At 54.4% G+C, this 13,237-nt stretch overlaps 3 protein-coding genes across 4 annotated transcripts in view; all 3 read left to right on the plus strand.

Moving 5' to 3' along the window:
• LOC310702297 (uncharacterized protein) overlaps positions 1-13,237 on the plus strand; it is a 636,573-nt gene that overhangs the window by 447,774 nt on the left and 175,562 nt on the right. The gene's annotated exons all lie outside the window — the stretch shown is intronic.
• Positions 1-13,237, plus strand: part of LOC310702288 (uncharacterized protein) — a 165,169-nt gene that overhangs the window by 63,637 nt on the left and 88,295 nt on the right. The window lies entirely within an intron of this gene.
• LOC310700999 (tapasin-like) lies at positions 7,566-12,462 on the plus strand (the record flags this gene model as incomplete). Its single annotated transcript, XM_083490960.1, has 3 exons — positions 7,566-7,787; positions 8,414-8,626; positions 12,161-12,462. The coding sequence occupies exons 1-3, from the start codon at positions 7,727-7,729 to the stop codon at positions 12,460-12,462; spliced, it is 576 nt and encodes a 191-aa protein (XP_083347086.1). The 5' UTR covers positions 7,566-7,726.

A 13,237-nucleotide genomic window follows, 5' to 3' on the forward strand; every position in this document is an offset into this window, starting at 1 on the left:
GGAGTCCCGCTAACACGTGATGCATGAAAGCTTGAAAACAGTGGGAGCCATTTTGTAATCCAAATGGCATAACTCTGTATTCGTAGGTGCCCAGGGGCGTGAACATGGCCGTCTTCCACTCGTCGCCCTCCCGTATGCGAATAAGGTTGTACGCCCCTCTCAGATCCAACTTGGTGAACACGCGTCCTTTTCGCACCGTCGCTAGCAGGTCGTCGATCTTGGGCATGGGGAAAGCCGTGGGCTTGGTTTTCGAGTTCAAAATTCTATAGTCCACCACAAGTCTTTTTTGGGGCGTGTCCCGCTTCTTCACAAAGAATACTGGGCTGCCCCCCACAGCTTTCGACTCCCGGATGAACCCGCGCTTCAAATTGTGATCTATGAACTCCTTGAGTTCCTGCAATTCATCTTCAGACATGGAATACAGTTTTCCTGTCGGCAGCGTCGCCCCCGGCAGGAGGTCAATCTTGCAGTCATAGGACCTGTGGGGAGGTAGCTTGTCCGCTTCCTTCTCGCAGAAAACCTCCAAAAACTCTGCGTACTTGTGGGGCACTGCTTGCAGCGTGCCTAATTGCAGCTGTGTGTCCTCCTCTTCCCCTTCCGGTCTGGGCAGGATGCAGTGTTCTGCACAGTAGGAGGAGCCGAAAGTTAGTTGACGCTGGTACCAAGCCAATGCTGGGCTGTGCCTGTCCAGCCAACTCATGCCCAATACTACAGGCGTGTCCGACAGTTGGGTGACATTGAAGCTGATAACTTCCCTGTGATTTCCAATTTGCATCACCATCGGTGGCGTTTGCTTCACCACCTGCCCCCTGAGCAATTCCCTGCCATCCACCGTGACAACCTTCAGGGGCAGCGTGGCTGGCAGTAGCGTTATGCTGTGCTGCTTAATGAAATCCTGTCCTATAAAGTCCGCGTTACTACCAGAGTCAATGGTAATTGGCACTTCCATTGTGAGTCCATTGGGTAGCTGGAGTGATGCGGTGAGCTGCACTACTGGTTTGGGCGGGAGGGGGTCTGTGGGCTGCAAAATCTCTGGGGACTGCTTCACTGACTCGTCTGGCTGGGCCCCAGTGCCTCTGTTTCCAGCCAGACTCCGTCGTTTCCCTGCTGTGGTTCTCTCTGCTGAGTTGCTTCTGTTACCGTCGCGGAGGCTGCAGTGTGCTTGTGGAGCCTCTGGGGACACTCTTTCGCCATGTGCTGAGGACTGTCACAGAGGTAGCACTTCCTGTTCCCTCTAGGAGGCTTCGCTTTGACTGCTCCCGGTGTTAGGGCTCTGGTTGCTGACTGAGCCCTGGCACCTCCAACCTCCATCGGTTCCCCTCCTCCTCCTGGCGGAGGCGTGGAGTGCGCACGCGCTGCATCCCTGGGAAAGAAGGAAGGCGCTCTTGCTGACTCGCGTCCCGCAACGCCCTTCGTCTTTGCTCCATGGACGTTCTTCCAGACGCACCCCAATCGTCAGCGCCCTCTGAACGACTTCCTGAGTGCTCCGGGGTCTCTCCCCCCTCGCAATTTCGTCTTTTACAGCACCATTCAACCCTTCCCAGAAAAGGTCTCTGACTGCAGCTGAATCTTTCTCCCATTCCAGGGCATTGATCAATGCAAAAAAGCGGGAATGATACTGCCTCACAGTGGCCCCCCCTTGTTTCAGCCCATGTATCTCTTTTCTGGCGATATCAACGTCTATATTTGATAAAAAACACGAATCCATCGCTTTAATGAAGGCATCCGCACTTCGGAGCGCTGGATCCTTATCTCTCCACAGATTGCGCAGCCATGCTTTCGCGTCCCCATGCAAATGGGACAAGATAAACCCCACCTTCTCTTGCTCATCTCTAAAGTCTTTGTCCAGCAGTTGCAGCGCAAACTGCACGTCTGCTCGGAAGTTGGGGTACTGCTGTAAATTCCCATCAAAATGAGATACAAGGCTGCCTCCTCGTCTCCCCAGCCCAATTCCCTCTGATTTGGGTCCCGGTTGCCCCTGCTTAGTAAGCACTTCCAACCTGGCTTGGAGATCCTTGTAGGCGGCAGCCGCTTCGTCTTCCCTCTTCCTGGATGCTAGTATCTCGGCGTTGAGTTGTGTCACTGCATTTTGCAGGGCTGCTATGTGCTGTTCGGTATTCATCTCGTCCGACTTTCGTGAGCTCGCGAAGCACCAATCTTCGCCCCTCGCTGCGCCCACTCACGCTGCGAGGCTTTTGGTGCAAAAGGGGACGGAGCTTACTGTCAGAGCTGCTTCCAGGTCCCAGCTCACAGAGGACCAACGCTAGCCGGCATTAATGTACAAAAGTCTTTATTGAATTACAGTTTCCATTTCCAAGCCGCAGCGCGCAGCTCTACGTCTTAGAAGCTAGACCGGCGAAGCTCCGTCTGAGTCTCCGCCCCCTGTACACCAACTTAAGACTCTAACCTTACTCCACCTCTTCCGTCTCTCCTTCCTCCTCTGGGTCTCTCTGCCCCCCGTGGTAACATCCTTTCTGGACTCTTCTGATGCCGACCCCCCAGACTCTTCTCCCTCCTTTCGGCGGGCTTTAGGACCTGGCTCCCTATCCGGGCTACTTACTGTGCCGCCTTCCTGTGCATTTGAACTTGGCGCGCGCGCCCAGCCTTCAACCTTCCTCTTGACCGTTTCCTCGCTCCCCGATGGAGGTGTGGCCAATCCTGACTCATATCCTCCTGCTGGCGGCGAGCCGCCTGATCCCGATACCTGGGACTCCTCCCCCCTTCTGCGCTCTGGTGGGGAAGCTGGTCCTGATTTCCAACTGCTGCTCTCTGAGTCCCCTCTGGCCCCTTCTTCCTGGGGTGTCCCCCTGGGCGCCCCCTTGCTCTGACCATGGGCGCCCATTCCTGTGAATCTTCCGATTTGCTGGAAAGACTCAGAGACCTCGGGCCGCTGTCATCGCGAACATTTCCTTCGGATTCCTCCCCCTCGCTCTCTATTTCCTCCCTTTCCTGTGCCTCTGCTCCTGAACCCCTGACAGGTGTATTTGACTTGACTCAGGGACCAGGAACTGTCCATGCTTTCCTTTGCAATGTGATGGAAGACTATATTTGATGGACGGGGCCAAGCCTGGAGCTCAGGTTCTACCTGAGACCACACCTTTTCTGTGACAGATCTATGATGCCTTGAGGATGCTTCTGGAAATGTATTGTGGGAAACCCTAATCCCCTAATCCCAGAGGGGACCAGCAGGGAGGTATTGGAGCCAGGGAGGGGGGTGAAGGGGAGAGGCTCCATGGGGGCCCAGACTCTGAGAGGGAGAGAGTCTTGCAGGGGAGTCGGCAAGAGAAGGGAGAGGGGGGTCAGAAGAAGGGTCATCTAGTCCCACCCCCCGCAAGGCTAGTTGGCTAGTTTAGATGAATTCAAGTCTCCAGGGCCAGATGAACTGCATCCAAGAGTATTAAAAGAACTGGCAGATGTGATCTCAGAACCACTGGCAGTCATCTTTGAGAATTCCTGGAGAACAGGCGAAGTCCCGGCAGACTGGAGGAGGGCAAATGTTGTCCCTATTTTCAAAAAGGGGGAAAGAGAGGACCCAAATAATTACCGCCCAGTCAGTCTGACATCAATACCAGGGAAGATTCTGGAGCAGATCATTAAGCAAACAGTCATAGAATCATAGAATCATAGAATCATAGAGTTGGAAGAGACCACAAGGGCCATCGAGTCCAACCCCCTGCCAAGCAGGAAACACCATCAGAGCACTCCTGACATATGGTTGTCAAGCCTCTGCTTAAAGACCTCCAAAGAAGAAGACTCCACCACACTCCTTGGCAGCAAATTCCACTGTCGAACAGCTCTTACTGTCAGGAAGTTCTTCCTAATGTTTAGGTGGAATCTTCTTTCTTGTAGTTTGGATCCATTGCTCCGTGTCCGCTTCTCTGGAGCAGCAGAAAACAACCTTTCTCCCTCCTCTATATGACATCCTTTTATATATTTGAACATGGCTATCATATCACCCCTTAACCTCCTCTTCTCCAGGCTAAACATGCCCAGCTCCCTTAGCCGTTCCTCATAAGGCATCGTTTCCAGGCCTTTGACCATTTGGGTTGCCCTCCTCTGGACACGTTCCAGTTTGTCAGTGTCCTTCTTGAATTGTGGTGCCCAGAACCGGACACAGTACTCCAGGTGAGGTCTGACCAGAGCAGAATACAGTGGCACTATTACTTCCCTTGATCTAGATGCTATACTCCTATTGATGAGGCCCAGAATTGCATTGGCTTTTTTAGCTGCCGCGTCACACTGTTGGCTCATGTCAAGTTTGTGGTCAACCAAGACTCCTAGATCCTTCTCACATGTACTGCTCTCAAGCCAGGTGTCCCCCATCTTGTATTTGTGCCTCTCATTTTTTATGCCCAAGTGCAGTACTTTACATTTCTCCCTGTTAAAATTCATCTTGTTTGTTTTGGCCCAGTTCTCTAATCTGTCAAGGTCGTTTTGAAGTGTGATCCTGTCCTCTGGGGTGTTAGCCACCCCTCCCAGTTTGGTGTCATCTGCAAATTTGATCAGGATGCCCTTGAGTCCATCATCCAAGTCGTTGATAAAGATGTTGAATAAGACCGGGCCCAAGACAGATCCCTGTGGCACCCCACTAGTCACTCTTCTCCAGGATGAAGAGGAACCATTGATGAGCACCCTTTGGGTTCGGTCAGTCAGCCAGTTACAAATCCACTGAGTGGTAGCATAGTCAAGAAGTTACCAGCTTCTTTACAAGAATATCATGGGGCACCTTGTCAAATGCCTTGCTGAAATCAAGGTAGGCTACATCCACTGCGTTCCCTTCATCTACCAGGCTTGTAATTCTGTCAAAAAACGAGATCAGGTTAGTCTGACATGACTTATCTTTCAGAAATCCATGCTGACTATTGGTGATCACAGCATTCCTTTCTAGGTGCTCACAGACTGTTTGCTTAATGATCTGCTCCAGAATCTTCCCTGGTATTGATGTCAGACTGAGTGGGCGGTAATTCTTTGGGTCCTCTCTTTTCCCCTTTTTGAAAATAGGGACAACATTTGCCCTCCTCCAGTCTGCCGGGACTTCGCCTGTTCTCCAGGAATTCTCAAAGATGACTGCCAGTGGTTCTGAGATCACATCTGCCAGTTCTTTTAATACTCTTGGATGCAGTTCGTCTGGCCCTGGAGACTTGAATACATCTAAACTAGCCAAGTATTCTTGTACTATCTCCTTAGTTATTCTGGGCTGTGTTTCCTTTGCTGAATCATTTGCTCCAAATTCTTCAGGTCGGGCATTGTTTTCTTTATCGGAGAAGACTGAGGCAAAGAAGGCATTGAGGAGTTCAGCCCATTCTGTGTCCCCTGTTTGCATTTCACCATCTTCTCCTCTGAGTGACTCCACTGTTTCTTTGTTCTTCCTTTTGCTACGAACATACCCATAAAAGCCTTTTTTGTTGCTTTTAACCTCTCTAGCAAGCCTGAGTTCATTCTGTGCTTTAGCTTTTCTGACTTTGTGTCTACACGTGCTGGCTATTTGTTTGAATTCCCCTTTGGTAGTTTCCCCCCTTTTCCATTTTTTGTACACATCCTTTTTTAATCTTAACTCAGTTAAAAGTTCTTTAGATAGCCACCCTGGCTTCTTTAGGCACCTTCCATGTTTTCGTCTCATTGGTATTGCTTGATGTTGTGCTTTTACTATCTCCCTCCCCTGTGGCACCCCACTAGTCACTCTTCTTCTGTGACTGTAACCCAAAGTGTGCTTTATAAGCTGGTCTCCGGCTCTGTTCGATTTAACCCTTCGCAAGCTGAGCGCAGCCAGGGGCCGCTCTCCCTCCCTCCCAGAATCCGGATGGTCCAGGGCATGTGCAGAGTTCTCTGTGATTCTGGGCTCAGAGGCCATCTAGACAGCAGCCTCGTGCCCTGCCCCCAGATGTGCGGGCGGGGTATAAAGAATGTATTATTGTTATTATTATTATTATTATTATTATTATTATTATTATTATTATACTTCACCTGCTCAGTAGCCGACTGAAAGTCTGTTGCAATATTCGGAGGGTACCTGAGAGAGACACCAGTCCCTTTGGAGGACATGGCTCCGTTGGCAAAGCAGGAGACTCTCGATCTGCGGGTTGTGGGTTCGAGGCCAAAGATTCCTGCATTGCCGGGGGTTGGGCTGGATGACCCTGGGGGTTCCTTCTGTGAATCTATTCCATGAACAAGAATCCGCCCCCTCCCCAGCTGGAGAACCGGGTCCCACCATAGGCGCCGACTCCATGGGGCCTGAGGGGGCCCGAGCCCCCTCAAAAATTCGTTTGGGGGGGCTCCGCCCCCCCCAATAATCTCGGGCGCCCCTCCAGCAGAGCGCCGCCGCCGGGCGACTCCGGCCCTCTGGTTCAGGTTGCCATGTGGCTGCGTGCGCGTGTTTCGTCTGCGTTTAGGGGTCTCCCCTTCGGGTTCGTCTGCCGGCGCGCGAGGGCTGCCGCGTCTGGCTCAAACTCTCCACCAGCAAATCGCCCTCTCTGGTAAACAGGATCCCATTGGCTGCGGCGCGTCTTTCGGGGTGGGTGCAAGGCGTTTGCCGCGGGCGGATTGGCGACGACCCTTTCCCTTTAAATCAAGTAATCGCAGCCCGGCAGCGGTTTGCATCTCGGCCCAGCCTTTTCACGCATTGCAACCCGGATAAGCCAAGTCGTGGGTGGTGGGGGACAATTTACAAGGCATTTGTGTGGTTTCTCTTTAAATCGCCCTATCTGCGCTTGAAACCAACCGAAGAGGTGTTTCTGTTTCTTTTTCTTCTTCTTTTTTTTTTTTTGCAAGAAGAGAACAGCTGGGTATCTGGTTCCATAAGGTGATGGTGAATATTGGTTCCCCCTTTTACAGATGAGGGGAAACATGAGTTTTCTTAAAGTCGACAGAAAGTTAGGTGCATCCTGTTCCTATTTAAATCAGCAGATGATTTTTTTGGTGGGTTGCGTAGGTGTTTTGACCCCCGCCTCCTCCCCACCTGCTCCCTCGCCAGCCAGCCAGCCAGCCAGCCAGCCGCGCGCCCTAGCCGGAGAGCCCCGGCCGTCCCCGTCGCGCAATCAGCTGGATCTCCCTTCAGCAGGCCGTGCTCACAACTTGGCCCAGGGACCCCCCAGCAGCGGATCTCCGGCCCAGCTGAAGAATCCGGCAACAAGCCCCCTCCTCCCCAATCGCTCCGGCTCTGCCGAAATACGCTCCAAAACCCCCCAGATAGGCCGCCGGCCGCCAAGTCTCGTGGCGCCCTGAGCGAGGGTCTCTCCCCAACACCGCCACCTCGAACTGCGTTCTCCCAGCTACCAGAGCGAACCAGCGGCAGCTTCCCGGGCGCTCTTCCCGACTCTGCCTCCAAAGAAGAAGAAGAAACAGCCCCCGCCGAGGTGCATCCCAAAAGTTGGGCGACGACGCGTCCCGGTATGGGCCCCCCCAATATTTTTTATAAGTCGGCGCCCCTGGGTCCCACCAGACCAAGTGAACTTCCAGAGGGACGCATCTCCGATGGGGCGCCCCCAGCTCGCCGCTCCGCCTCCCGCCTCCTTCCCCAATTCTGGGGGGCTGGGGGAGGCATCTCGTCCCTCCTCCGGCCGTGCCAGAACCAGCCTCTCCCGCGGAGACCCCTTAGGGTGCCTTTCGGGGGGCTGGGAGAGGGGTCCCCTTCCCCCGCCCTCCTCCCGGGGCTCTGAAATCGAAAGGGGAAGCGCGGACGGAGTCTCCGCCATCGCCGCCTCTCCTTGCTCTCTGCCTGCGGAGCCTCATGGCTGCCCAACCCGCTCCACTCCGCGCCAAGGGGCTCCCGCTGCTGCTGCTGCTGCTGGGTAGGTCGAGGCCGGACGCCTGGGTCCCCCCCTCGCAGGGCGCGGGAGGAGGAGAGCTCGGGGCCGGACGCCTGGGTTCCCTCCGAGGGGGGGGGGGCGGAGGAGGAGAGCTCGGGGCCGGACGCCTGGGTTCCCTCCGAGGGGGGGGGGCGGAGGAGGAGGCGTCCCTCGCCCCCGTGCTCGGATTTCCTCCCCCTGCAAGGCAGAAACTCAGCGGGCGCAGGAAGGGGCTGGCGGGGGAAACTTCTCCGGTGGGATTTCTGCCTGTCGCAAAGCGGGGCGGGGCGGGGAGGGTTTGGCCCGGGCTAGTCCCTCCGCTTTCGCTTTCGGTTTCCTGGCCGAGTCCCGAATCCGGCCCCTTCCTGCCCCGCTGCTCCTTCCCTCCGGCCCCGCCGCGTCCCAATGGAGCCTCCCTGGCCAGAGCCAGTCTACCTTGCCCTGGTCCGGATCCAGCAGGACTCTCCCGGTGGAGCCTCCAGGCCGAGAGGCAGTCTACCCAGATTGGGCTGGGGGGAGGGGTCCCCTTGCTCCGGACCCAGATGCTGCTGCTGCTGCTGCTTTGGGGACCCCCAGGGGCATCTAGTCCACCCCCCTTCTTCTTCTTCTTCTTCTTCCTCTCCTCGCAGGAGCGTCCTTTGGCAGATCCTCGCCTCCGCTGGCCAAGCTGGGCTGCTGGTTCCTGGAGGAGGCTGGGGGCGGAGGCTCCGGCATGTCCAACGCCCCCAAGCCGTGCCCCGCCATCTTGTTCCTGCCCCCACCCGGGAGACGCCTGGAAGAAGCTGCCCTGGAGTCCGAGTTGCCCCCGGAGGTGGAGGCCGGCCTGGCCTTCCAGGTCCTGGGTATGGAGACCCCCCCCCATAGGACACCCCCCCCCTGTCCCCTGGCTCCCATCCCTGCTTCTCATTCACCTGGAGGGACTTGAAGCACCTCTGAATTCAGCCTCCCTGGGAGACCCATTTCACAGGCGCCACAACTGAGGCTGGGAAGCTTCACCCATTTCGCTGTGGGGCTGATGCAGCATTTCCCAACCTGGGCATGAGTTAATTATTACGCACCCCCCCACCCACACACTGTGATATACCCATTTCACAGGCGCCACAACTGAGGCTGGGAAACTTAAAATGATTCTCTGGATCTTCAGTGTCGGCAAACAGTCCTTCCCCAATCTCCGTTTTTAAACCTCCAGGGACAGAGTTGCTTTCCTTGGAGGTTTTCCAAACAGAGGCTGGAAGGTCAAATGTCAGGGATTCTTGAGCTAAGATTCCTGCACTGCAGGGGGTGAGACTAGATGTCCCTCGGGGTCCAACCTACAGGTGTTTACTTTTTTATTTTTAAAACATCAGTGTGATTGAACAACACTAAATAATAATACAGTGGTACCCTGGGTTAAGTACTTAATTCGTTCCGGAGGTCTGTTCTTAACCTGAAACTGTTCTTAACCTGAAGCACCACTTTAGCTAATGGGGCCTCCTGCTGCTGCCGCATGATTTCTGTTCTCATCCTGAAGCAAAGTTCTTAACTTGAAGCACTATTTCTGGGTTAGCAGAGTCTGTAACCTGAAGCGTACGTAACCCGAGGTACCAGTGTAATAATAATAATAATAATAATAATAATAATAATAATAATAATATCTTATATCATTATAAGAGTTAAGAATTCCAATTCCATATATACTTCTCTAATGTCTAGGTGATATTATTATCCCAAAACATAGATGTGGATTCTTAACCCACTATATCTGGTATAAATGCATTCCAACTCTGCAACTATTTATGATCATTTTATAACGGCCCTGTAGCGGATTCCCCCTCAAGCCTCCAATTCATCAAGACGCATTATGTCCCTGCTAACGACCCCCAATTAAATATAGCGGATCCGCCTCACATGACGCCAATTCAGTGAATTTCCGCCATTGCCCACAGCCTCTCTTGTGTGAGGGGAAACTTGGGGATTTAGAGTCCAGGGCAGAAGCGGAACAAAGAAGAAAAGTTCTATTGGCAGAAGTCAACTTCTGGCCTCAACTTGGAGGCTGTCAGGGCATTAAACGCAGACGTCCAGGCGCAGCTTCTCTTCTCAGGCCGATGTTCCGCTTTCCAGACATGGTGCTCCAATGCTGAACTCCATTTCTGCCCCTTCTTCCCTCTCCTTCCTGGACTGAGTCGTGGCCCATTCAGACTTGGGGGGTTCCTGAGCGAGGGGCCCTTTCCCCCCCAGTCCGCCCCCCACACCCAGGGGGTCCCCTCAGCCCTCCTTCTTGGGGGTCTCCCTCCGCTCCCCCCTCTCAGTCCGCCCCCCACACCCAGGGGGTCCCCTCAGCCCTCCATCCCGGGGGTCTCCCTTCCCTCCCCCCCTCAGTCCGCCCCCCCACAACCAGGGGGTCCCCTCAGCCCTCCTTCTTGGGGGTCTCCCTTCCCTCCCCCCCTCAGTCCACCCCCCACACCCACGGGGTCCCCTCAGCCCTCCTTCTTGGGGTTCTCCCTCCGCTCCCCCTCTCAGTCTGCCACCACACCCAGGGGGTCCCCTCAGCCCTCCTTCTTGGGGGTCTCCCTCCGCCCCCCCTCTCAGTCTGCCCCCCACACCCACCGGGTCCCCTCAGCCCTCCTTCTTGGGGGTCTCCCTCCGCCCCCCACACCCAGGGGGTCCCCTCAGCCCTCCTTCTTGGGGGTCTCCCTCCGCTCCCCCCTCTCAGTCCACTCCCCACACCCAGGGGTCCCCTCAGCCCTCCTTCTTGGGGGTCTCCCTCCACTCCCCCTCTCAGTCCGCCCCCCACACCCAGGGGGTCCCCTCAGCCCTCCTTCTTGGGGGTCTCCCTCCATTCCCCCCCTCAGTCCGCCCCCCACACCCAGGGGGTCCCCTCAGCCCTCCTTCTTGGGGGTCTCCCTCCGCTTCCCCCCTCAGTCCGCCCCCCACACCCAGGGGGTCCCCTCAGCCCTCCTTCTGGAGGGTCTCCCTCCGCCCCCCACACCCAGGGGGTCCCCTCAGCCCTCCTTCTTGGGGGTCTCCCTTCCCTCCCCCCTCTCAGTCCGCCCCCCACACCCAGGGGGGTCCCCTCAGCCCTCCTTCTGGGGGGTCTCCCTCCGCCCCCCACACCCAGGGGGTCCCCTCAGCCCTCCTTCTGGAGGGTCTCCCTCCGCCCCCCACACCCAGGGGGTCCCCTCAGCCCTCCTTCTTGGGGGTCTCCCTCCATTCCCCCCCTCAGTCCGCCCCCCACACCCAGGGGGTCCCCTCAGCCCTCCTTCTTGGGGGTCTCCCTTCCCTCCCCCCACCTTCCCCTCCAAGCTCCCCCCTCAGAAAAGGCGTCTTGCCTTTTCCCGCCAAAAGGGCTGGCTCCGCCCCACGCTGGCTTAGGAGCCAATCAGAGCGAGGCTCCAGCCCCCAGGGGGGGATTTCTGAGGGACTAAGTCCGCTGACTGGCCTGGCTCTGCTGTCCATCACAGGCCCAAACATGGTTGGCCTTGGGCAGGTTCCTTATTTCTATATCTATTATCCATGTTATCCATTTTAAACTTTTAGTAATAATAATAATAATAATAATAATAATAAAAAATTTTATTTATATCCCACCCTCCCCAGCCGAAGCCGGGCTTAGGGCGGCTAACAACAATCAAATAATCAAACAGTCAAATAATCACACATTCTAAAAATATTTCATTATAAAAATTAATTAAAATCAAATCTTAGGGCTTGAGATCATTTGCAATACCTGTGGTGGGTGCCAGAGCCCCACGAGGCCCAGGGGAGCCCCCAGCGGACTTTGACTGAGACCCACGGAGAGGAATAAAGCGAAGTTATGATGAGGGCCAAGAGGCCTGGCTCCGGGTTCAACCGCACAATTTAAACTGAGAATACTTGAATAATAAAAAGGGGGGGGAGTGAATAGAGAACAAAGAAATAAAAAGGGGGGGAGGTATATTCCAATATATCACTATATACGCAAACAACTACAGTTCCGTACATGCTTCTCTGGTATATAGGTACAGTGCTTTTTTTCTAAAAATTGTTCAGGGTTACTCTCATTTTGACTCAAGAAAATCACCATTTTATAGTGCCAATTGGGAAAAATAAATACAGTAAATGGACAACAGAAATCATCTCAAGAACTCAGGAGTCCTATTGTTGTGGATTAACTTTATTTACTTATGCTTATTCTGGATCTACTTCAAATTGGTTTCCAACCTCAACATTTCCACTTTTCAGAGGTACAAAGCTGCTTGGTTGTTTTGGTTTGACCCAGAACGGTGGAGTTGGGAACCCCGAAGGTCATCCACTCCAACCCCCTGCGATGTAGGTAGGGGGGTCCGGCAGTGGAGAGACCAGGCTTGTCATTCCCCCCCAGACACTGGTTCACCTCCCCCCCTTTGTCCCCCCGGCAGACCCCTCTGGGGCCCTGTGGGGCGGTCAGGCCTCGGCCACCCCCCCGCCCTGGCTGAGTCCGGATGCCAGCGAGGCTGAATCCTCCTGCAAGATCAACGCTTACGCGCCGCAAGAGTCCCACTTTGTCCCCTGGGCAGAGGGGCTGGCGGGCAGAGGGGGCTGCCCCCGCGCCCTGGAGAGGGGCAAGTGGCTCATCGCCAGCATTCAGGCCCCCGACGCCGAGTTCGGGGTCAGCAGCGTCCTTCACACCTGTCGAGTGCCAGCTCGACATCCGAAGAAAATCAGTCTCACACCAAGATGACTTGAAGAAAAAGCTTTGGCTTCAGCAGCAATGTTTATTGTGCGCAGTGGAAATAATTCATCCTCTCTCCACCAGCACAACGTTTGTTCTGCCTCGTACCCAAAAGTAACAATCAAAAGGAATGCAACCTTGCCCTTGCCCGCAGACAAAGAGGGTACTGTTAAGTCGTGGGTTGACATAGCAGCCGGCACAGCGATTTCTTCAAGTAGCTCTTTATTATGGTAAGCTGGAATAGAACTGACTGCGAACAGCTCAGCCGGCCTGTATTTATAGGCAGCCGGCTGTCAACATTGTAACCACAACAGCCCAGAGTTCCCGCCTAAAATAACAGACGCGGACCTGAGTGAAAACTATCTACAGACCTGAGTGAAAACTATATACAGTATACCCCTGTTGGCCCAGGGTGAAACTACACTACATAACAGGTACTATTCTACATGAGCCAATCATTTAGACTAGCATGAGGTGTTCACGTGCTCATCAAGCTCTTAACAATATCTCGTGCTGCAAAATCACTCTGCAATAATAAGAACTCTGCTCATGCTCTTATGTACAAGCAATCATTTTCCCACATGCCCTCTTTTCTTGTTTATATTATAAGAGGGACCGTTAGTCCGAATCGTACACTTCATTGCTTAAGCGTCTATACTTTGCAACATAAATTCCTCTTGTAACCCCTGTGGTGGGCCTTGGTCGAAACCACCATGCAATACATTGGGAAATCAAAGAAAGCAAGCATTGAATACAACACACCATAATAAAACCAACAATACAT

The sequence above is a fragment of the Podarcis liolepis genome (assembly GCF_965112155.1).
Source record: "Podarcis liolepis genome assembly, chromosome: 2".
NCBI lineage: Eukaryota > Metazoa > Chordata > Lepidosauria > Squamata > Lacertidae > Podarcis > Podarcis liolepis.